This window comes from Indicator indicator, chromosome 1 (genome assembly GCF_027791375.1).
Source record: "Indicator indicator isolate 239-I01 chromosome 1, UM_Iind_1.1, whole genome shotgun sequence".
NCBI lineage: Eukaryota > Metazoa > Chordata > Aves > Piciformes > Indicatoridae > Indicator > Indicator indicator.
The window spans coordinates 9,082,116-9,108,297 of record NC_072010.1 but is presented as its reverse complement, the minus strand read 5'-3'; the positions used below and the strand labels follow the sequence as shown (position 1 = coordinate 9,108,297).

General features: G+C 39.4%; 1 protein-coding gene across 2 annotated transcripts in view; it reads left to right on the top strand.

The window, feature by feature from the left end:
- GRM5 (glutamate metabotropic receptor 5) overlaps nucleotides 1-16,550 on the top strand; it is a 271,646-nt gene extending 255,096 nt beyond the window's left edge. The window contains exons 8-9 of one of the 2 annotated variants that reach the window (XM_054399133.1): nucleotides 7,680-7,775; nucleotides 15,728-16,550. In XM_054399133.1, the coding sequence (XP_054255108.1) occupies nucleotides 7,680-7,775; nucleotides 15,728-16,550 (919 nt within the window). The remainder of the gene's footprint in view (nucleotides 1-7,679; nucleotides 7,776-15,727) is intronic. The other variant, XM_054399141.1, reaches the window with a different exon arrangement.
- The last annotated feature ends 9,632 nt before the right edge of the window (nucleotides 16,551-26,182 follow it).

Here is a 26,182-nt window from a genome sequence, read left to right as displayed (position 1 = left end):
AGACGACAGGAACCGTCTGTGAACAAAGCATATCTCTTTTCATCATCAGACAGATCACTGTAAGGAGGAGCTTCCTCTGCACGAGTTACTCTCTCCTCTGGAGGTTTAGCACAGCTTGTGCCTTCTGGCCAGTTTGTGATCACCTCCACCAAACCAGGCCTTTCGAGATTTCCCATTCGAGCTCTCTGTGTTATCAGAGCCATCCACTTAGACCAGGTAGCATCTGTTGCATGATGTGGTGAAGAACCTTTGCCTTTGAACATCCAATTCAGAACTGGCAATCTAGGAGCTAGAAGAAGTTGTGACTCAGTTCCGATCACTTCAGAAGCAGCTTTCACTCCTTCATAAGCAGCTAAAATCTCTTTCTCTGTTGGAGTGTAGTTTGCCTCTGAGCCTTTGTAGCCACGACCCCAGAAACCAAGAGGACGTCCTCGTGTCTCCCCTGGAGCTTTTTGCCATAAGCACCAGGTTGGACCATTGTCACTCGCGGCCGTGTACAGAATATTCTTAATGTCCGGACCAGTTCGGACAGGTCCCAGACCCATCGCTTGGACTACCTCTCGCTTGATCTGGTCAAAGGCTGCTTGTTGCTCAGGACCCCATTGGAAACTGTTTCTCTTTCGAGTCACATCATAGAGAGGTTTCACAATCTGACTGTATCCAGGAATGTGCAATCTCCGAAATCCCACTATGCCTAAGAAACGCAGAGTTTCTTTCTTGTTGATGGGATTTGCCATGGTGGAGACTCTGTTTATCACATCCATTGGGATGTGACGGCGACCATCTTGCCACCGCACTCCCAGAAACTGGATTTCTCTGGCAGGTCCTTTCACCTTGTCTCGCTTGATAGCGAAACCAGCTTGCAAGAGAATGTCAAGGATTTTGTTACCTTTCTCGAAGACTTCTTCAGCAGTCTCACCCCAGACGATGATGTCATCGATGAACTGAATGTGTTCTGGAGCTCCACCTTTCTCCAAAGCATCATGGATCACTGCATGGCAGATGGTTGAACTGTGAATCCACCCCTGGGGCAAACGATTGAATGTGTACTGAATGCCTCTCCAGGTGAAAGCAAACTGAGGCCTGCATTCCTCTGCTATGGGAATAGAGAAGAAAGCATTAGCAATGTCTATGGTAGCATACCATTTGGCCTGCTTGGATTCCAGCTCATATTGGAGTTCCATCATGTCTGGCACAGCTGCACTCATGGGTGGAGTTACTTCATTCAAGGCACGGAAATCAACTGTCAGACGCCACTCTCCATTCTGCTTTCTCACAGGCCAGATTGGACTGTTGAAAGGTGAATGAGTTTTGCTGATGACCTTCTGACTCTCCAACTGACGAATCAAGTTTTGAATGGGCACCAAAGAGTCACGGTTGGTTCTGTATTGTCTGTGATGCACAGTTTGAGAAGCAACCGGCAGCTTTACATCCTCTATCTCATGTTGTCCCACAACTGCAGATTCATCTGAAAGCTCAGGTCTAATGGACAACTTCAATTTTCCTCCATCAATTTCTACAGTTGCTATTCCAAAAGCCCATTTGTAACCCTTAGGGTCTTTAAAACGCCCTTCTCTCAGAAAGTCAATTCCCAAAATACAAGGTGCATTAGGACCTGTTACAATAGTATGTTTCTTCCACTGCTTCCCAGTTAAACTTATATCAACCTCTATCTTAAACAACTCTTGAGATCCACCAGTGACTCCCTGAATAGTTATAGATTCTCCCCCTTGATAATTTGATGGTATTATGGTGCACTGAGCTCCTGTGTCAACCAAGGCCCTGTACTTCTGAAATTTTGAAGTGCCAGGCCACTGGATGTACACATCCCAATAGATTCTGTTATCTCCATTATCCCTTACCTCCCCCTGGCGGAAGGCAGGGCACCCCTAATGGTGGGGATTACCTCCACATGTACAGCTGGCACAATGTCCAGCACCAGAATTAGGATCACTGTTGGAGCTATCAGAGTTGTTCTGGGAAACTGAGGAAGCGACAGCTACCCTCCTGGTATTGCTACCTCGGGATCTGCCCCTCTGCAGCTCCCGTAACCTCTTGAAAAGATCAGAAGTTGGTTGACCATCCCATCTGTTCATGTTCTCACCAAACTGATCACGCAGAGTTATCCAGATACTGCCACGTGATTGCCTCTGCTGTCTGTTTTGGTTTGACCTATTCTGGAATGGCCTTCTTGGAGCACGTCTGTTTCTAACAGCTGAAACTTGTATCCATCTGGAGGAAGAGGAATTAGAATCATCCCCCTTCATCAAGTTGGATATGGAGGTTTTAAGTTCCTCCTTCAGCTCTTTCATGCAATTCTCCATCTTTCCAGACAGAGTTTCAATGGCTGAAACCAAAGAAGTACGTGCAAGACTATCCTCCAACTGCCTCATTTGGTCAGTGAAATGGCCAACAGTAGGAGGTGCTCCACCATAATTTCTTGCCACAATCCTGCTTGCCAGAATAGTAGCATAATTAGGAGGAGCAAGCTTAATGAGCTTTTTGGCAAGGCCTGTTCCAACAGGAATTTCATCAGGATTCAGAGTCTTATGATCTCCATACATTACTTCTCTCACAGCAAACTCTCTCAGACGCTTGATTCCCTCAGCTATTGTGGTCCAAGGCTTAGGGTTCCATGGTAAATCATCTCTGCTGGGGTACCTCAGCGAGACTGCCAGTAGGAGGCGTGCCCACAGAGAAACTTTACCAATGCACTTGCCTAGGTGCCTGTCTATGCCTGTATCCTTTGAGAGCATCCCCAACTGAGAGGCCGACTTGTCACCTACCACCAATGCTGGGGCTCCCATATCAAAACACCTGGCTAGCCAAGACAGGACTGGCTCATTATCTCCTCTGATGTAATCCTTCCTCACATGTCTAATTTCCTGTCTGGGTGCATTAGCTGACTGTATGTCATCCTCATCATCATCATCATCATCATCATCCTGAGGTCGCTGTCCCCATAATCCTATTTTAATCCTCCGTTGAATTTCTTTGAGTTCAGAGGCACTACCAGCAGTTGCTAATCTACTAGGGTCTACATCCTGACCTACATCTCCATCATCCATGTGGGGTCTCAAGAGGTCTACCAGAGTTTTAAGGCTAACCCTCTCTTCCTCATCAGAAGGATCTTTCTTAACAGAGGGACCCTGAGTAGAAGGACCCTCATCTCCATCTGCACCATCTCCTGCAGCATCTGCATCTCCTCCTGCAGCTCCTTTGCGCTTTCTGGTGATAGTGGCAACCAAATTTACTGGCTTGGTTTTCACATTCACAGCAGAGTTGGAAGAGCAAGTAGCCTTATGTCTTTCTTGATACAGTGCTATCAGTAGCCATATGATTATTCCAAGAAGCAACAAAATTAAGATTAAGGCTAGTACAAGATATCTAGGGTACCACTGGTTACAAAGACCCTCTGTAGTTGTAAGAGGAGTAACAAACTCATATGTGTCTGCTAGCAGATCCATAGTTGAGTTACCATAGCTTCTTAGCCCAATAAGACCACAACAGAATTCACCAACATTCAGTAACTTGTTCTTAACCCAAAGAAATGACTTATATGCCACATATCTCACAATCTTGTCTATCATGCAGGAAACAGCCCATCTGTAAACAATCACACCGATAATAGATGAAATAAAATTACTCAAAATCCAAAACAGCTTCATTTTGCTTCCTAATCTGAGCAGAAATAAATCAAACAAGCAATCGAGCCCCACGTTGGGCGCCAAAAATAAAAAGTGTGTCGGTGTGAGCTGAAATTCCCCCCCCACCAACAATAACCAGGCTAGCTCAGTCTGGAAGCAAATGAAAAGCTGTATTTACAAGCAGAGTCTAAAATCTACAATGAAATGCAATGAATATGTACAAATATACAAAATTCACAACATTCACAAATATATACAATCAACAGAAAAAGCACAACCGATCTCCCTTTGCTTCCCCCCAAGGGGACCCTCCCAAAGGGGCCTCTCCTCTCCCAGGAGCTTCCCCCCCAGACCCCCCTGGACAGAGAAGCAGAGTTAGTTAAGCAGAAAGTTGTTAACTTAGCTGCCAAGGTCAGTGTGTTATCTTCAGCCAGAAGAGAAGAAGAAACAGCAGCCAGACAGCCCAGCAACTGCCCCCACTGCCGAACGCAGAATGTGCAGAATGCCTACTTTGTTTTGGGTAATAGTTCTTAAACATTTCTATCTATCCAATGGAAGTGTTTAGAACAATCGTTATTTTGCTTTCTTACACCCAATAGTGACTTATTTACATTCTTTCACTTTCTCTGTTTTAAACTTTGCAAGGAAAAATTAAAAAGACGGTTTCAAACCACCACAGCAGTCTTTCTAGTGAACCACCAGAAAAAAAAAAATATATAAGTCAGTCTGCCACCATGGAAATACCCATTTGAAGTGTATGGAATGGTATTTGTACTTGAATACTGAAAGTTGGTGTGGACTGCTAGAAGAGCCTGAATTGCAGCTAACTTAGTTTGTCATTTGATAACAGATTTTTTTTAACAACTGTAGCTGAAATTCAAGGCAGAAGTCTGTTAAAATATATAAGCACCATCCTTTTTAATTTGCTGTACTTTCAATTACAGCATTACATTTTGCAGTGATTTTCCATTTTGCTACCAGTTATCTGGCAATTAAAATATATAACTGAGTCTGGAGAGTTGGATAGTTTTGTAACATTCATCAATTTATCCAAGTTCCAGGCATAAGTGCATTGAAAAGGCTCTGTAAAAATAATTGAAAGCAAAAAGTACTTCATCAATACACTGTAAAGCTTTTTGAATACCCTCTCCTCTCCTCTCCTCTCCTCTCCTCTCCTCTCCTCTCCTCTCCTCTCCTCTCCTCTCCTCTCCTCTCCTCTCCTCTCCTCTCCTCTCCTCTCCTCTCCTCTCCTCTCCTCTCCTCTCCTCTCCTCTCCTCTCCTCTCCTCCTCTCCTCTCCTCTCCTCTCCTCTCCTCTCCTCTCCTCTCCTCTCCTCTCCTCTCCTCTCCTCTCCTCTCCTCTCCTCTCCTCTCCTCTCCTCTCCTCTCCCCTCCTCTCCTCTCCCCTCCCCTCCTCTCCCCCTCCCCTCCTCTCCCCTCCTCTCCCCTCCTCTCCCCTCCTCTCCCCTCCTCTCCTCTCCTCTCCTCTCCTCTCCTCTCCTCTCCTCTCCTCTCCTCTCCTCTCCTCTCCTCTCCTCTCCTCTCCTCTCCTCTCCTCTCCTCTCCTCTCCTCTCCTCTCCTCTCCTCTCCTCTCCTCTCCTCTCCTCTCCTCTCCTCTCCTCTCCTCTCCTCTCCTCTCCTCTCCTCTCCTCTCCTCTCCTCTCCTCTCCTCTCCTCTCCTCTCCTCTCCTCTCCCCTCCTCTCCTCTCTTCTTCTTTCAAATACTGCTCACATGTAGTGTTTTATACCTCCTTCACATACCAGCTGTAGTACTAAATCAATTTTTATATTAACATTTTTTTTAACTACTGTAAAGAAATGTTTGAGAGATTTTTTCTCTCCTCAGATTAAATCTTTTAAAGCATATTTTTTTTAATTTCTTTTTTAATGGCCAGGAAGGTGACATTTTTCTAATGCAAGACATTCTGAGGCAATATCACATCCTTTATCTGCTCTGAATTCTGAAAACACATTTTACACAGAATCTCCGGCATGCCTTTCCCGAATGGTCACCCAACGAACTTTGTACCTTCTACACACTAATTGAATGTACTTTCTACACTAGGACTAGAGTTTGGTCACTGTTTGGATAATTAAATAGTTATTTAGCACTTAAACAATGGTGGGGGAACAGTTCAAGGCTTTGAGGCATTCTGTGGCAATATACTGCTTCTGATGGTGTCATTTGCTCTTGAGTGGATGGAAAAAGTTGGAAGTTTCATAGTAGTCTCTCCACTGACTTTGATGGCAATGAAATTTTAATGGGCAGTTTGAGGAGTTTCTTTATGTGGGCCAAATGCATCTTAATCAGGGGCTCTTCAGGACAGAGTTACCAAGGACACTTACCTCATTTCCTTCTGTTGGTTACTTTTTAGTATCCAGCATATTATGAGCATTGAGAGGTTCCAAATTTCTGCTCTTAGTCTTGACTTTTTCTCCTTCTGTCTTGTTGTACTCAGAGCCTCCCTTTTGGTTATTTGGTCTAAATGTAACTGTTTTTCCTTCCTGCTCTTCCTAAACTTGCTTTGATGTCTCGCACCTTCAGCTGAACTATATTTCCTTTTCTTTCCTGTGAAGCTTCTACAGTCTTTTCTCTTTGCCCTTTCTCCTTGGCTATCCTGATTGAATTTATATAATCCAGTTTGACTTCCTTTGTGTTTGCAGTGAATTTGTCTGCTTTCTAAGCCCTTGCACTTTTTCTTCTGCTCTGGGAATCAACTTCCATTTAATATGTATGTGTCCTGCACAAGCTTCATGCCTATCTGGGAGCACTGCATATACTGCACTTCGGATTGCCTTAAAACCTTGGCATCCAGTCCACAAAATTCCTGTTCCTCCTTTTCAATAAGGTTGTAATTTGATAATGAAAAGACTTTTCTGCACTGAGCACACCTCATTTTACTGTCTTCAATTCACTCAGATCCACTAAGCTTCTCCCTCAATTACTTATGCAATATAGTCTGCCTCTGGGGATCTACTACAACTGCATCCAAAGTTTAGCTTCACTTTGTGTGTACTCAGATTTTCTTTTGCAGGCTTGTTCTCTTCAAGATAACTTTTGGTATCTAGATCAAGCTAATGGACAAGCAATAAATAACTCATTTATTCTGCAATGTTAGCAGTGTTAAAATGTACAATCCTCCCCACAGAAATGTGCTAAACACAATGCAGGTCATAGCATGTGGGAATGGGGTATCACAAACTCTTTGATAAGACATCTTGCAGGCATTTTGCCCCAGTTTTATTAGAGCATTCAAACAGGTGTTTCAAAACCTAACACAAGAATTTATAGAATTAGGGTGAAATTCACAGTGGTAATAGAGTCAGTATGTGATCTTTTCAATGCTTACATCCCAATGCTCAGAGAGTAAACAATGACCAGTTCTTATCCTAGTATACTATCCCAGGATTCATTTGATCTTCAAGCATTAAATCATTTATTCAAATGAGTATTCCATCCCAGTGCAAGGGGTGGAATTTGAAACATAATACTGTGGTGGGTCCTAGGACTGGGGCTGATATCATCTGATTTCCTGTCTAACTCCCAGCAAGTCATCTACTCTTCTTTTTTTTGCTTGTGGAGAGAGGAAGGCCCACTCACCACACAAACTGTAAGCCTACCCAAATTTTATCTAACTAATCAACTACACTGGTGTTTGCTTTGACAAGCAGAGAAACAAGTATTACAGAGAAGGAGGATCAGAGGAAAAGATTGTAGCATTGAAAATGTGGCCACCAGCTGATTTCACACTGATCCTTACTGTAAGTGTTGTTTCTTTTAAATTATTTAGCCATTTTGGTCTAACTCTGAAAAATATTAAAGACAAAAGGTTAACATCTTAAATAGCCCTCTTTACTTTAGCCCAGAGCTGGGGATTTTCTGCAGTTATTCCACCACTCTCAGGGCTGCTTTGCACTATACCCCACCACTGCCCCAGTAGCATTCATGTGCATGGCACAGCAGCTGTCACAGAAAGCTGAGCACACAATCACTTCTTTCTGTTTGCTCCTGTTGTTGTCGTGATTTATTAGGTACAAAGGCAGGCGACTGGCCCCGCACAAGTCGGAAATAGAGTGTTTCACCCCAAAAGGGAGTATGGGGAATGGTGGGAGAGCTACAATGACCAGGTAAGCAAACAGCAAGTGGCCTTAGTGCAGTGTACTGTGTCTGTGAACAAGAGGAGCAGCCCTGGGACTATGCCAGGCCAGATCCTCTGTCTGTAATTCCTGTGCATCCCATGCAGTATGTTTGGAGAAGAAAAAGAGAAAAAACAAAACACGTGGCCACTGCTGATTTCTGTGTTCCATCTGACCACCAAAAAAAACCCCTGCACCATGTTCATTCAAGTGATCCAAACCACGTGTCCTGTGTCATGTTGTCATAATATGGTGCTTTGGGGAGGAGAAATCTTGTATCTTGCTCAGTAGGCCACTGGAGCAGCTAAAGAGAGAGACAGCCTTCAGACTTGGAGTAATCAGCTCCAGAACTTTTCCAGAATGGTGGTCTCGCCACATATTAGGGGTTACATTAAATCTGATCAAAGCAGCAGAGGAAAAGTGATGGATGAGAACATTTTCAACATGAAAATGTTGGTCCTTCTCAATCAAAATATCTTGTGTGAAAGTGCTGAGTTTTACAGCAATTTTAAGGAAAGGCTTCCAATTAATTTCAAATAGAGTTCAGAGCATCTTTTCTTTTGTTTCCCCTTTTTCTTCTTTTTTTGTGATTTTCTTTGTTTAATTTAATTTTAATATTATTTTCTACTTTGTTTTGGCCATTATATAGTGTATGACATTATATGCCAATGTTACCATTTTACTGAGTATCAAATACTACATTTTTTCAGTGTTAATGGGATGATCTGTTTCAATATGGCCATTTTGATATTTTTGTATTGAAATATTCCAAATCATTTAATGCTGTGGAGATATCAGCTATTCATCTCGTTTTGAGTCCAGTCAAATTTCCAAATGTTAAACACTCCCATAGGATCTAAAATATATTTCTACAGACATCTTGATTAATAAATGACTAAGCCACATGTGTCACAGATGGTTATAAATCTTTCACAAAACAGCACTCTTAATAAGCATGCAGCATTGTGTTACATTTTACTACATTAGAAGCATTGTGTTTACCATTTATTAAGAGACCTGCTCATTTCTTATCAACCTCTATAAGCTGTCTATAAACGTAACATCAGAGCACAGTACAACCAAATTATACCTTTACTTTTCCCAACTGCTACATCACTGGTAGATTTTATCACTGCAGGAGGGTGTTCGGTGTAACACTTGCACAGTTATGTTCCCTTTAGGTGCAACAACATTTGCTCATGTACATAAGACTATCAACTATGATGCCATGAAGCATACACCCAGGGGACTTCTGCTGTTTAAATAATATCAGGAACATTCATCACTGAGTGTCGTACAAAATGTATACACCCCTGTCATTCTTTGTCAGCTGGGGTTCTGTTTCTTGTCTGTGTGCTGTCTGGGTTTATTTTTGTCCTACATTGCATTGCCCTCAGTGATATTTATTCTTCATTCATAAGCTATCTGGAGTCACCATATAAAAGAATTTTGAAGAGAAGGAAAGTACGTGTAAATGTCAAACAACTGTATCAACTACATTTTGTTGTACAGTATTCAGCTCTGTTTTGACTGGCCATATATATATATATATATATATATACACACTTGAAAAACCTTCTTTATATTTTATATTTTCACAGTGAAGAATCTGTTTGCATTCCAGACTGTAATCGATCCGAGTCAAGTAGTAGAGAGGAGAAAAAGGTTCCTGTTAAAGAGGATGCCCTAACAGTCAAAAAGACTGGAAACTCTGTCAGTCTAATAGTTCCACAGCAAGACTGTCAGCTGCAAGACCTGCTCAAACAGTTAAGAATACCTGCTGCTTAACAGAGAGTGCAATTGCATTTGATGGCTGTGTTTTGTCGTCTCCAGGCTCAGTGTCCTGGCCAGTAGTCCTTGTCAATTTTTGTAAGCCAAGTAGAGTTGCTGTAGAATAGCCTGGGAAATTCTCAGAGAGAATGTAGACGTTGCAGAAAGGAAAGTAGATGCCATTATCCTGTCTCAGTATAAAACCAGTGCTAGAATTCACTGGAACGAAGTGCAGATGGAAAAGACAGATGCAGGGATCTGACCTTTTGAGAATAATGAAAAAATCTCATCACCCCACAGGATGAAGAGGTCCCATGATACTGAACAAATCCTACTTACTTTCAGTCTCAAAAATGTTGTGCAATTTCATCCTGGGCAGTATTGATCAGCTCATATTCTCAAATCCCTTGTGCAGCATTATTTTTACATTTCCACCCTAGTGTGGATATTTTTCACATCAGGGCCTGACTATCTCTCCACGTTAGTCTTACAAAATGACTTGGGATTTTTCAAGATGAAAAATGACATAAAACCAGTAGTAGTAGGTGTAGTAGTTGACGGTTTGTAAAGCTATTTCTGATTAAGAGAATTGACTACATTCTGCATCACCTGTGAGCATCATTCATATATATCTGATAAAATAAATTATAGAGTGGGATGTTTTATGAGGCTTTCACAGAGTAGGCATCACTTTTTTCTTTTTTTCTTTTTTTTCATTTTTTGCATATAATTGCATTTATGATTTGATTAAATGCAACGAATAAGAAACTACTTAATAATTCGCATGAGTAATTTGCTAAGTCCCAGTTGCATAAATAACTCTGTAACTATTTATCAGGCATGTCAGAACACCTGAAATTCCTTCAATTGTATGCACTTTGCAATCAAACCTTGAGTCTGGAGATACAGTTGGGAGAGTTAAGTATTTTATTTTATTTCATTTTTTTTCTTGCATATTGCTTGTGCTCCTTCTTTCAGGGTCAGGTAAGCGAATAGTTCCTGATTTTCCCAGTTTCCATTTCATGCTTTTACCAAATTATGAAAGACAAAAAAGAAAAAAACATGCTGACTATGTAATGTTGAAAACATCTTGAGGCTTTGTGTAGGAGGAAGCAGAACCTGCAGTTCAAGAGGTGTTATTGTCTTCTCCATCCTGTGAATAGGATACTCCAGTGTAGCAGTGATGTGCTCAGAGATGCTTGAGGTGGCATTTTCAGACAAGAAGTGAAAACCAGCACTAGCTGCCTCAATTAACAATTGCAATGAGGTCACAGTAATAAAGAAGTTACATCTGGCATCAAAACCATTTTGCACTTTGGATCATGATAATAAGCATTCTAGAAATGTTTCATTTAGATACCAGACATTTCATTTCCCGTTGTAACCAGGCATGCTGCTGAAACAGTGCTGGCTGGTGGCTGGGAGGTCACAGACAAAGTTTCTGTCGATCAGCTCTCTCCTGCTTTGTAATTTCTTTCATCTTTGTAGGTTAAAGTCATTTATATTAATGTCAGCTGTGATTTCATGAGTAAAGGAGGTATCAACAGATTACAGTTCATGGAGTGATATAAATAAATGCCCTTGCTGTTGATAACAGAAAACAACTCTGTTTGCAAAGTAATTGCAAAATAAGTTGTTTACTTCTAGAGCTCAGGACAAAATACATTTTTGGCCTGTATCATCCCTCTTTTGTGTTTCATTGTTATTTATCCCCAAAGAGCAAGCAACATGGGAATAATTTAGGCAAAACTATTTGAGTAATATGTATCACTAGGAGGTTATTTGTATGTGGCAAGATTGGCTTTCACCCAGAGAAACAAATGTATAGACACACAGAGGTTTTCTTAAAAGATCTTTAAAATTAGTCAATTAGTAACAACACAAACCATTACAGTGGTAGAACTGAACTAGTTTAGACCTCTTAAAGTTCTTCATCCAGTTTCAGCCAGTCATCCACATTGTCCTCCAGTTCCAGAAGAAACTATGACGTTTTCACTCAGGTATACTGGAGTTCACCACTTTAATTCAGTGATTTTAGCACATTGTGAGGATCTTGAATTCTCCCAAGGATGAAGAACTCAAGTCACTGCAAGCAGAATGTACGTTGATCTGAGACTGACACCAGTGACAAGACTAGAGAAACAAAATAGAAGTGCCATGCTTGGACGCATCACAGGCACACATGCAGATCACCCCTTATGAAGAGTCAGTTTTTAATTACATGTACAGTTATCAAACCAGTCCTTTTCAAGCAGAATAAGTATACAATTGAATATTTTATAAGGTTTCATCAAAGGCTTCTAAAAAAACTACAGCTTATTACTATTTACTTTGAATAAGAAGGGTTCTCCTCAGCAGAAAGTTCTATGGACTAAGCATGGAAGTTTATCCTGCTTAGCACTGCCAGCTGCTTCTATGGATAAGACAAAAGGACATCTTTCTTAAAGAAAGGAGAAGACCTCCTTATGGATCAGGCTTGGTATAAACAGTGTTGGAGCAATAACTTAACTACATAAGCTTCTTAAAAAAACAAGATGTTGCTTCAAGTTTGAATGCAGCGCTCTACTTTGGCCTGTGAAACATGTAAGCATAAGTTTGCTAACAATTTTAGCTCAATAAGTCTAGGAACAGTGTTCTGAAATAGGAACTTTCATGTATAGACTTACAAATTAAAGAATTTTGAATCACTAACTATATTCATGTGAAGACAGATTTCAAGCAGATCTAGCAGGTCTCTATCAAGTTATTGTCCAGCATCTGGTTTCAACTGTATAATTTCTAATCCAGAATCACATACTGATATTGGTACATGATGGAGAACAAAAATTCCTTATATTTTTGAATTAATCTCTATTGATTTTTCCTATTTCATTTAAAGATATTAACAAGAGAATAATTTACTTATTTTCAAGTTACATATACTTTCAGTGACTGTCTCAATATTAGCCCCTAGACACTCATCATCAGAATTAATTTTAGCAACTTCAGGTAAATAATGAGAACACTAATTGTTATTCTGTCAGCAAGTGGACAACTGTAGAGGAAGTATTTGCATATCACACTTCAAAAGCTCTCTCATTTATACCAATTTCAATTCTTGTACGTGTTGTATCATGGTAGGTCTAGCAGACTGGAAAAAAAGCCTAGCAATTGAAATCAAAGCAACTTTTAGTAAAGAGACTGGAAAAATAATTAGTATGACTGTTTCTGAGGAAATTCCTCTTGTACATGAAGCTGAACCTAATTAACCTTCAGTGAAAGAAATTTAAAATATGTGCAATGCAAAAGGCTTTGTTTTACCAGAAAGAAAGTATTTTACTAACATTCTAGTTTGGAATTTACATCACTGATTGGAGTTTGCTCTTCTGCAGATATGACCTGTACTCTGCTCTGCCCAGTGCCAGCAGAAGAGCAGAGTGCAATAGAAATGTGTGTAAGCCAAACTTAGCAGTTGAATTTCTTTGGGAGCTCAAATGTGTAGTTCTTCTGTTCTTATCTGAGCAAGTCAAAGTTAGTTTGCAAGGAAATTCTAGAATGTCACTCATGTAAAGTTTGCCATCCTAAAAAGGTCATGGAAAGGCTGGACATAATAAATGTAAACAATTCCATTAGTAGACATCAGAGTCTATGTCTCTGATCTATCTAGTTCCCTATTACTAAATTGTATGCATTGCAGTGATGTCCAGTTAACTTGACAGAATAGCAACATGCTGTTGGAGCAGGATATTAAAGTACTATCACTGCAATTTAGCCATAACCTAGATTCATACCAACATGAGAAAATAAGTGGTGTTCCTTTCACAGAAGTGAAAAATTATTGCACACCTCAGTCCAGTGTTGACTTTGTAGCGTGTAGGTGCAGCATGATAAAGTGGACAATACAATTCTGAGACAAAAAGACTGGTGGGCAGACTGCTAGAATTTTAAATATAGGGTTCATTACTTACTGATAATTGCTGCTTGCTTCCTAATCATTTTTTTATATCAAGGAATTTCCAGTGCATAATTGTCAAGTCTTTCAGGCTTTTGTACAAAATTTACATCAAACAGCCACTGGGTATCCTTTAGAGCCCTAGATCTGCATGAAAGCCACACATACAGCTTGATTACACTTGGACACAGTGCAAAGGCAGAAAATTACTTCATCAACCAAGACTGACACAAATCCAAACTGAGACAGATGGGAGCTGGTAACGGTTGCTCCACAGCTGGAAGACATTCATGCCAGCTCCCGTTCAGCTCAGAAACATGTTCTCAGGGAAGCAAAGAGTCAAAGCAACCTGTGCTACAGGCTACATTTCACTTTTCCTTCTTGCTCTGACTGAGATATAGCAAAAGGAAGGGATTGTGTGAATAGCAAGTTATCAGCTGCCATATGTTTTACCTGCCATTCTAGGCATAGGTACATAATAGTTAACTTCCAACATCCAGATAACATCCCGGTGATCACTGCTGCAAAGGAGCAAGCCCTTTTATACTCATACAGATCATCTCCCAGTCTAGCTTCTCTTAAAACCCCCCACTGGTTTATGTTGTGTTTGTTTATTGGATTCTGTCATGCTGCTTTTGAAGGGGAGTGCTTGGATTCTGTCATGCTGCTTTTGAAGGGGAGTGCTGTTGGCATAATGTTGTGTTACATGAGCCATCATAATTCCATGTAATGTAATCATAGATGTGAACCTACGAGAAGGTTTTATTTACTTTCAGCACAACTTTTTTTTGTTTTCAGATGACTGAAGAGCTATTAAACTGATAGCATGTGGCAAGTCTCCACATGAAGGCTGGTATAAAGTCATCTGTGTTTAGTAAACTGTGTGTCTTGCAAAGTGTTGCACTGCAGGCTAACGTGTGAGTGTATCTATTTTAGGCTCAAAAAAGCAAACAAACAGACAACAAATTTGTGATACTCTGCCAGGGTATCCAATGTAGCTGTCTTTCCAAAAATCTTTAATAACTGTAGCAAATATTTTGGAAAACAGAGTGAATTGTTACATTTATATATAAAATTGCACTTATTTGTATGTGATGACTACATTTTTTCCTGTTTACATCATCTCAGAGTCATTGTCTGCTTCAGCTAAGAAATATTTCTAATCATCTTTCTTAATCCTAGGAATCATATGTTAATGTGTGCACAAATACCTGTTTATCAGCCTAAGGAAGGAGTAAAAGGAAAGGTTTGGTTTCATACTGTGTGTTTCTAAGTGCTTCAGATGGCTTTTCTTAGGTAGCAAGAGGAGAAAAATAAGCAGGATATGATGGAATGGGAAGAAAAATTACCCTGAGAAGACTCATTTTGCAGGAAAACGAAGAAAATTGCTTATTGCTGTCTCCAAAATCAGGTCACCAGGAGGAGGTGCTTGTATAGGTTGCCTATTATGTCTTTCCTCTAGGAATATACTTTCATTCTTTGAGCTGACTTGCAATTTAAAAAAATAATTTCTTTAAGCTATTCGTTTAATTTACCAACTACTTTGATGAAGGAGAGATGATCCATCAGAAGCATCTCTCCATGTATGACCAGTATAGCCTTTTTCTGAGTATTGCTCCAGTACTTCCAAGTTCGGGGATATAAACAGATTTTTTTTCCCCAGTCATAAAAGACTGTGTTTCTCCATCTCTTAATCTGTACACTGTGCCCCATACCAGGAATCCACAGTCAGCACATTACACTGAGCTCCTTACCACTGAATGCTCCCACGCCAGCCTGCATACCTGCCCCCTGCAAGCCAGCCAGTCCACGTCTCTCACCTCTTCCCTTCAAACATCTGTTTCTTCCTCTGTGCTCCACACATCCCTCAGTCTCACAGCCACCTTTTCTGACACCAGTCTAGCAGAAGCAAAGTCACCAAGTTGAGTCCTTTTCCAAGGAATGCCTATGTCCCAAGCAGGAACATAGGGATAATTGCTATGAACTACCACGGAGTAGGTCATGACTGGATGCACAAATGGCCTGTGAAATGAGTTGGCACACTCTGATGTTTTCCCTGAGCATATAGGTATTAATGACAGATGTAGACACATTGTGATTGACAGATTCAGACTTATATGAAATTACAGTCAGCTTCATGATGAATATAAGCTCTGAGATAACACATACTCATGGCATAGGTATAGTGATTACATTTGTAACTTTGATGCAAGTTATCATCTTTTCTTGCTTCTATTTACAGCTCCAATGGGAAATCAGTTTCCTGGGCCCAGAATGAGAAAAGCAGCAGAGGAGCACACCTTTGGCAGAGGCTGTCAGTTCACATCAACAAAAAAGAGAACCCCAACCAAACTGCAGTGATCAAGCCTTTCTCTAAAAGCACAGATAGTAGCCGACATAGTAGCAGTGCTACATTTCCCGAGGCCAGTGCCAAAACACTTTACGACGTTTCAGAAGCAGAAGAGCAATACCCAGCTCAGTATCGACCACAGACTCCCTCGCCTATCAGCACCCTGAGCCACAGAACTGCCTCTGTTAGCCGAACAGAGGATGATGCCCCTACCTTCCAGTCAGAGCCTCCTCAGCGAAGTAGCTCCTCTCAAGGATCCCTCATGGAGCAGATCAGTAGTGTGGTTACTCGCTTTACAGCCAATATCAGTGAGCTGAACAATATGATGCTTTCAACAACCACTCCAGGGACAATTGCAACCACTCCTCTCTGCTCTTCATACCTGATTCCACGGGAAATCCAGCTCCCTACAACAATGACCACGCTTGCAGAGATCCAACCGCTTCCTGCCATTGAAGTCAATGGCGCTTCACAGTCAGCTAGGAAACCTTCAAATGGCAGCATCAAAGAAGGCACTTCAGAGACCCCATCTGCCAAGCAAGACCTGGAGGAGTTGGTAGCTTTAACTCCTCCTTCTCCTTTTAGAGACTCTATTGATTCTGGAAGCGCATCTCCCAGCTCTCCAGTTTCTGAATCCGCTCTCTGTATCCCATCCTCCCCAAAGTACGACACACTCCTCATCAGAGATTATACTCAAAGTTCTTCTTCGCTGTGAATGTAGTTCAAGACAACATTGGATTTCAACGACTACAAGCAAGTAGTGAGGGGACAGGCAAGCCTTCAAGATCTCCAGTGTTCACGCAGATAGAGCGAGAGACATCGGGTCATCTTGTGAGAAACAGAGAGGAAGAAGAGGAATTATTTGAGACGTGGAAACATCAGATTAACATTGTTTTAAAGACAAAATGACTCTTGGCAGATTATCGTGGCCTTAAAAAAACATGGGCTTTTCAGAAACACTGAATCTATTTTTGAGGGCTTATACGGAGTCTGTTAAATCAGTTACATACCAAGTGCTTTGCTTTAGTATTACAACGAACTGTGTGTACAGTGTCTGGGGCAGGGGTGGAAACAAGATTGTAAACAACTGTACAATGGTTTGTTTGTTTACTCTGATTCCTTACCCAGAAGTGAACCTTGATCTTTTATTAAGAATGGAAGACTAAGCATTGAATGTACATTTTCTAACAGACTCATATCTGGGACCAACCTGTTAAGCTTTCTTTCTTTTTTTCTTTTTTTCTATGAAGATCTTGAATAGCAGTAATACATCTTCAGTGACTACCAAACGTTTTGCTGAAGCATATTGTGTCCGTGATACGTTACACATGGTTAACATTAAGCTGAGACTTTGCAGTGAGTGACTGCAACATGGAGGGCTTTACAAGTGACTTCTCAACCTACACATTTGTTTATGAAATTCTCTTCTATCAGTATTGAAAATACAATTTGTTAACATTGGATTCATCTTCACAGCAACAAAACCCAAGGAAGATTTCCTGACTATTTCACCATGTTGCCAACTAATAATGAAGTAGCAAAAAATATTTTCTGGAGTACTGTTTTGTAATTCCCTTATCAGGGCAAGTTGTTGAGGTGAATATTCTCTTTCTAGCAGCACTACCAAGCTATATTATAGCTACACTCCCCACTGAAATTAACACATTTTTATGGACATTCTTATGCTAACATTGCCAGTTAAAATATTCATCTGGACTCCTATAGTCTTTGCTTGTAAGGAACAGGTAAACACTCTAAGGATTTTTGCCATACTTTGAATAGCAGAATTCTAGGAGAACAATCTGTATTATAATGAATTCTGTCAGTGGAATGGTTGTCATAATTGTACTTCATATATAGGGGGAAAAAAAACCTGTGTCAAAATCTGCTTAGAGGTGATTTAACTACTCTTTAATAAGCAACAATTTTAACTTTATTTAGCTGCTGATGACTTGCAGCTATGAACTGTGAAAAAAAAGAAACAAAACTAACAAAAACAACAACAAAAAACACAAACCAACTTTCAAAGCAATACAGAGTAAAGGTTAAACAGAGAAGAACTCATGAGATATGAACCAACAGAGTCTTTGTTTCTTAGCAACTCACAGAAGAAGCAAGGGAATTCCTCATATTTTTTTTTCTATATCAAAGTAGTACAGTTTAGTGCACTTCATACTGTCACAGCACTTTTTAAATACAGGCAGGGAAGAGTTTTAAAGTTTGAATAGAAGTTAAATAATTTTTGATAGGTATAGTTACATAGAACTTGTAAGTCAGGCCCTAAACGCACACTGTATTGGCTCTCTCCTTCATGACATAGCTGTCCTCAGGTGCCAAACTTTTATGGATTTGTTTTGGTTTATTTTATTTTATTTAAGAATAGTATGAAGTGGTGATGCACTTCAATTCAATGTTGAGTTGATGTAGCCTTATATAGAAGACAGCTTCATGGAAGGGAGCCTTGAAATAAGGCTGCTACATTTAATTTTCAAAACCTTTATATCTTGTTCCTTTGAAGATAGCAAGTTATTTTGTAAGCAAAATTCATATCCAGTTTTTCTCCCCCAAGTCCAAAATAACAAGTTGTTGATCAAGCAAAGAAACAAAAGATGAAAGCACATTCACATAATTTAGTAAAGACCATTCTCTATTCCTTTGGGAGCATAGTTTCACCATCATGTGCTGCATACCAATTTACTGCTCAACAACAATAAACATTAAAAATAAATTAAAAAAAAAGATGACTGAATCCAGGCTAGCACCTCACAGAGATAGTCTAGTGACTCTGTACATCCTGCACAAGGCAGCATCATCTGACAGCAGTCGGTGGGCATGTTTGTTTCACCAGGTACAGTCGTTTACTAGCTATGCCTATTTGTAGTTCTTGCCTTCTCGCACGACTGATTAGTGCAGACTCCGTTCTGTGCAGCTGTACAGTTTCCAGACCAGAGCTTGGTTTTGCCCTCCTAGTTCACAGTACTATCATGTCTCATCATTCCCTTGCTGCCCATCCTTAGGAGAAAGCATCTTCTTGCAGAGGTTACAACCCACATTTAAGGGAAGGGCATGTCTGATCAGTCTGTAAGAAAAGCATTTTCATTTAGGGAGTCTAGACCACTTAACTGTTGTTCATGGAAGGCTTATATAATAACATATGTTCCCCATCAGTGTGATTTTGTTTTGATATATACAGAGTGTACTGAGATAGTTAATGTGATTTTCAAGGGGAGTCTAGTACTATCTGTCTCTTATACTTCAAGCTGTTGACCAATGTCCTTACTAGAATATTGTTCACCTTGATTTTTCCCTAGCCTTTTAGGTTCCCATTTCTATAGTCTTTCCTTATGTTGGTGGACACTCAATATTAACGTGTTCCTGCTAAAATCTGTGGACTTTGCTTGCACTGTGAAATAATCAACAGTGGAATTAAAGATTATACAAATAAACATAGAAAACTTTTCTTAAAAATAATTTTAGTAAAAAGGAGTGAGAAATAGAAACTGTTACACCATGACTCAGTATAAATATACGTCTTTTGCTCCCAAGTTGCAATTCTGCACAATCCTGGCCATAGCTATTGCACAGAGCTTTCATATGTATTACCAAGGTGATGTATGTATGTGTGTGTCCATATGTGTACACATACACAGACAAAGCTCTCGATCAGACACCTGAACATATGTTTTAAGAGGATGAAATCTTAATGCTACACAAATTTTAAACAATTTTACTCATTCGTTGGGAGGGCTCATGCATCATTTGTATATCCGTTAGCTGGAAAATTTAATTGCATAATGAAAGAAGGATGGAGCCTGTGATTGTACCTCCCTGTTGTCAGTCTATCTTTAACTGAGGATAGGTCAGCTTTAATGTCATTTAAAGAAGGTAGAATCCATTCTATTTACACAGGCAGGAATGTACCAGTGTCACTTTGTATGATATGTCTGAATTTCAACAAAAGGAGGAAAGTTTTTTTGCAGGGAAGATAACAATGATGTAATTACTGTAGCAGTAATTCAAAGGAGCCCAGTGGGAGATTTGCAAGACTGGAAAGAAGCCCATGGGTTTGATACAAGAAAAAAAAGAAAATTAGGAATGATAGACATTATGATTTTGTTATGCTGTTTCTATGCTAGCCTCTGTTTAAGACAGTAAGATAGAACAGAAGAGTTTTTCAGACATAAAAGTAAATGTTGCAATCATGAACGCTTTCCAATTTAAATAAAGAATGTGCAAGTACCGATTGAATGGCTTGAATTTGCCCTCCAATTTAGTGCTGCTGCCAGAAAGGGAAATAAAGGAGTAAAAATTATTGTCATTCTTGGCTACAAGGACCTTGGAAAATCACTTGTGCTTTGAGGCCAACCTTGAAGAGAGAAGGCATAACCACTTCTGGAATCTGTGTTTTTGAAATAAGGTGAATCACTCCGGCAGGCCAGTTGGGAAAAAGTATTAGCAATATTGAAGAACTGTATTTTTAATTGGCTCTGGAGAATAATTGCATGCCTTTGGAAATGTGCTTCCTTGTACTTTTATCTGAACATTTGGTGCCTAGACTCATACAAATACTTTAGACCACAGATTTTCAGACCATGATCCACAATGTACTTGCTGATGTTTCTTGAGAGCCTGGTTGACCACAAGGTGCTGGCTTCTTCCATTGATTTCCAGCTACAGAAGTGAATTTAAAGTGAAATGCTAGGTAAAAAAAAATAACTGTTAAGAAATTCAAATAATAAAACAAAAACCAAAACAAAACCCAAAAAACAAACAAACAAAACCAACCTGATAGCTTTCTTGAATGTTTATTTAGTTTCCTTTCCAAAAGGAAAACTTATGTGATCAAAACTGGGAGAATAAGATCTCCAAAGGGAGTGAATGAGAAGACTCTGGAAGATAGTAGAGTTCACCTGGGGATATTTTCTTTAGAGAGATCAAGGCTAGACTGAAAACAGCATACCTTTGGGTGTAAATTCTGTAGAGGAAAGTGTGAAACTTTGCTATTCTGCTTAATATATCATTTATGAGATAAGAAGAAAAACATGACAGCATACAAAAATGTCCTTAGGAATATCAAAATACTATGCTGAGCATTAAGAACATGACCATGACTTTTTATTGTGACAGACCAGTGACAGAGATGACCTAAAAAAGGATTTTGGTGCCTAAAGTTAAGATTTCAGAAGAATTTAATGCCTACACCTAAACCCAATATTTAAAAATCATTATGCCACTGCCACCTTACTCAATTACCTAATATTGTACGCCCACATACTCTCACAACTACCCTGATCTTGACACATTGAATCATAGAATCATGAGATGCTTTGAGTTGAACCTTTAAAGGTCATCTAGTCCAACCCTCCTGCAGTGAGCAGAGACAACTTCAATTCAATCAGGTTGCTCAGAGCCCCACCCAACCCAGGCCTGGAATATTTCCAGGCATGGGGCATCTACCAGCCTTCTGGCCAACCGGTTCCAGTGTCTCACTACACTCATTGTAAAAAAAATTCTTCCTTATATCTGGTCTAAAGCCTTTAAAACCTTTACCCCTTGTCCTGTCACATTTATAGATCTTTGCCTCTAACTCATGTTAAAACTCATCAGGAATCCAGAAAGCAGTAGTTCCTAGATTAAATCCCTATATATCCTATGAGTGAGCACACAGAGTGCACAGCACATAAAGCAACAGGAGTTGCTTACATAATGGAGTAGAAATCTTCCTCTTGTTTTTAAGACTATGGGTCGAGTTACGTGGCTGTTTTTACAACAGCCTTGAGTTTGGAACAGTCAGGCAGAAGGCAAAAGATTAAAATTTAGGCATTTCTGTTGACAGAGGGGATTGAAGTCTTCCTCCTAGCCAGGAAGTGCTCTAATGACTCGATGTTGAGGTACCCCATGTTCATCTCACTAAGGTAACTTCACAAGACAGAAACAAATTCAAGAAGTCCAGAGTGGAAAAGAAACAGCTGTTCTGCACCCTGACAGGACATACCTTTGATGTAATTAAGAATGGTATGTGACCATCTGACCATTTCATATAAAAGAATTTTGGGAGCAGGAACCAGGTGAGCAGTTTAATTACAAAGTAGACATAACATTTTTTTCTGTGCTATTTATTGGCTCAAAAAGCCTTTAAATTCTTTTCTGAAAAGTGTTTTAATGTCAGGATGGGAGGACATGCCCTTCCTTACCTCTGTGTCTGTAAGAATTTCATCTTCTACCTGGAGTTCTCAGACCACTCCATGGACAGGCAGAGTCTGAGTCTTCTTGGATAGGTGAAGAAATTAAACCTGGGGTTTCCACTTCTCTGATACTAAAGAAATAAAAGAGGCTAATTTCATTTTTCTCCATCCATCTTTTACAAAGTTCACTCATCTTGGAAACAAAAATTCTAGCCATGTGGAGAAATGGGTCCCAGTTGAAAATCAGCATTTTCTATGTATTGCATTCCCATACTGGCTCAAACTGACTAATCTCAGACATATCTTCTCTTGTTGCATTGCTTTCCTGGGCAACTGACTCTCCTCAGACACTTCACAGTAAGTTTAGACATTTAACAAAGGGTTCTGGCCTCCACACTAGAGCCAAATATTATACAAAAATAGGTATTACACTGCATAAATTTAAGTGCTGAAGTTCTTTACTGACATTGCCTCTTAACTTGTTGAGGTAAATGGAATCAATACCAATCAATATTTGTGTAAAGAAAATCTAAGTTTTATAGTGGCCAACCAAGTCTAGATCTTGGCTATTTGCTCCAGCAGAGTAATGACAGGATGTTCTGCCCACATTCTTTTGAATCAAACAGCACATGTATTTTATTAGATTCATTCTTAAAGCACCTTGCTAGTCCTGGTGAGTAGTACCTTCCCACCATTCTTCTCTGTCATTGTTATTCTAGCAGGTATCCCAATGGGAAAGATCATACTGTGTTAAGGAATGTGAATGAATATGTCCAAAAATAAAAAACAGGTCACAGTTTTCTGGCAGTTTCATGAATGGCATAAAGGGAAGTCAATACACTTCATGAACAAGAAAACATTCAACTTCTATCCACTTCAGTGTGCACTGCATGTATTAAGACTTCAGTTCAATTATCTGAATTCACCTCTTTTTTTTTTTTTTTTTGCTATGATTTGTTATTATACCCTCTGTTCACATCTCTGCAATTGCCACTTACAATTTTATACTGCAAAAAGGCAAAAAGATACAGACCAGTAAAGCATAAAGGTAAGTAAAAGAATAACCTGGGTAATGAATACCGATGGTGTAAATGGGTGGTTTTATCTTATCTGAGTAACAACAGTGCAAACAAATAATAATCATTAGTCACTCCTATCTGCCAAATGGGAACAAATATACTATGTATATTACATGTACTAATAGGATTATATGGCAGCTGCTGGTGGTATATGTAATTAGAAATCTATATAGAATATAGATGTTTTAGAGAGACGGTGCCAATTCTAAAAGATTTGTGTGGGCTACAAGTGCTTGTAATTATTTTTTTTAATTTGCTAATAACTTATGAACAACTGGTTTCAAACATTCTGTGGGCGTTTGTTCTTTTTTATGTTGTTGCTGCTTATACTATTAAAAAAATAGAGAATGTAAAATTATTATTTTGATGTGAACTGAAAATGATTTTTCATAAAATTTAACATTTTTATCAGCTTTCATTTTACTTTCTACCTGTACAAATGTAATTTATTTTAGCACTGAAAAAGACATTTGCTTGTTTCTCAATTGTCTACATCATGTTATAGTTGGTGTTTATGTAGAGTCAGGTACTTTTTGAACAGTATTAAAAAAATTCTGTGATATGACTGAAAACTGGATTTATTTTTTTTCTCTGACATACTTACATCTCTGATTTCAGTGCAGGTGTGGCTGTACACAAACTCTTCAACAATAATCTTTCTCTCTGTCGTTTTAAAGGATTCCTTAATACTAGTTATATACCATTCTACTATAGCCCGATCCTTCTCTTTTGAAAGAAACACAATTTCGTTGATGGCATAGATGGATTTTCAGGCAGAGAGGAAACTGTATAACAATCTAGTCTCAAATAACAAGAAAACAAAACTTGTATATATTCTTTAATAATTTGATTCCTCGTTCTCTGCCATTGTCTTCACTAGAAATCAATCACTTACCCCAAGAATGGCTACATTTTGTTTCCACCCAACAGATTTTGCTTCACTTTCCCTGCTAAACAGGAACTCCCCCCCCCCAAAAAAAAAAAGAAAAAAGAAAAAGAGCAACCCCCCTCACCCCCCCCAACCCCCCCCCCCTGCCCCCACCCCAATAAATCCCCTCTGAAGAAAGAGGTTTTCTGATTTTCCTATTTAGAAATCCTCTCCATCTCATTTCAAAATCTAGGCTTACTTAGACTGGCATGAGTCTGGAATAATGACTGCAGAATGTGAACTGTGGCACTCTGATAAAAGACTGTTTTCTAAATACATCTTCAGAGAGATTGTTGATTTGTTTAATTTGCTGTTGAAGAATTAAAGGCAATAATTTCATAACACAATGGTAGGCAAAGTGCTCATCTCCAGTTAAAAATAATGTGAATTCACATCATGACTTTGAGCCACCTAAAATTCCACATCCCAAAGTAAATTCTTTCAGTGCATAATTCCATGACTGCTTTTAAAGTGAAATACACTACTTTAGGTAAAGACTGTTTTAGCAAGATTGCATTGCACTTTATAGACAGGGATTTTGAGAATAATATGCACCATCCTTCTTCATTGCAGATTATTGTTTAAAGTATTTTTATTTTGGGTGAAAAAAAATAACACCATGTTCAGTCATCACCTCTCAGTTCTGTTTCTTCTTAGTTTCTATTGTCACTCCTGCATGATGGCCTTCATAAACTAATAAACTACTGGATCCCATCCCAGATTCAATCACAAATTAGTGTTTACATAAAAAAAAAGAGGGGTATGATTCCATTATATGCCCTCAGAAGTATCAGGGCACTTGGTGAGAAAAACAGAAGCTCAGTTGCCTGGAAAGTTTGGAGTCTAATTTCTCTGCCTGTGTGGAGTATGATCTTTCTTTCATGTTTGGTCCATAAATTCCATCTCATATCAGAGAAACCTTACTGACAATGCTGCTATAATCCTACACCCCCAAAAATAATTTAAAAAATCACTGTTTTTAGTGTAGAAGTTAGCTTTTTTTAAATGCCCCTCTTAATCATATCTATCCTATTTCATCTTCCTAGGTCATAAAGCAGCAACAAGCAAAAAATACCTTTAAGGGAGGCAGAATATGACAAGGATAGATAAGTCCATGGCTCACCTAGGCCCTGCTTAGCTGAACTAGTATATGAGCTTTCCTTTCTTTCATAATACACTTCTCTTCTTCTCTCATCCTCCTCCTTCTCACAGCAGAGATGAACCTTGGGAACAAGTCTGAAACTTTAAGAACTGCAGTCTGCTTTAGTGTCTGTCCACAGGCTGTTCAATACTTTGTTTTCCTGTTGTAGGAGTTTAAGACCAAATCCCAGTGGAGTGCATGAAGTATTTGTTATGGCAAAAGAATCAGAACAGATTTCTTTCACCTCTACAGAAAATTTTGATTTAGTTATATTTTTTTCAGGGAAGTGCAGCTTAAATCCACTATCTGCTTTTATATGTGTCCTTGTAAACTAAGTTTTACAATTTAGTCATTCTTTTAGGCTAAAGCAAAGTGACTAGCATTCTTGTTTACTATGATACTGCAACAGGAATTCAAAACTTCCCTCTACATTACTTAACACTTTTAACTCCTTCTCAGAGATGAGTAAATTAAAAGCTTCACTGGTAAGCGTTTCCTGGGCTTTCTCATATATGAGTGAGATTTCAGATATGTGCTTGTTTGGCATGGTAAAGGCTAGGATCAAGTGCTTGCTACAAGACATATGCAATGTGTTATATAACTGATGCTTGCTCCTCATGAGAGCAATTCCCAGTACTTGGGTCTCCCCTACTGAGCACCCTCTGCCTGAGAGAAGGAGGAATATTGCTGAGGTATTAGTGGAAGAGTAATCAAGAGGCTATGAATTTAGGAAGCAACTAAAAACAAAACACAACTCTGGAGGCCCACCTGAAGGCAGACAGTTGAAACAGCCAAGTACCACATTGTCATGAAGCAGACTGTAGATCAGAGACCATTAAAGGGCAGGAGATGAATCCTATAATAATCTTAATAAGGTTACTGGATTTCCATGCCAGTGTCATACTGGAATCCTGCCACAAGCTGAAAACTGTGTCAGATTGCAATACTTTCTTCCAGGTTAATGTATCCCATTTCCACTTCTAAGTCTATTTCTTTGCTGTTTTCTGACCAGAA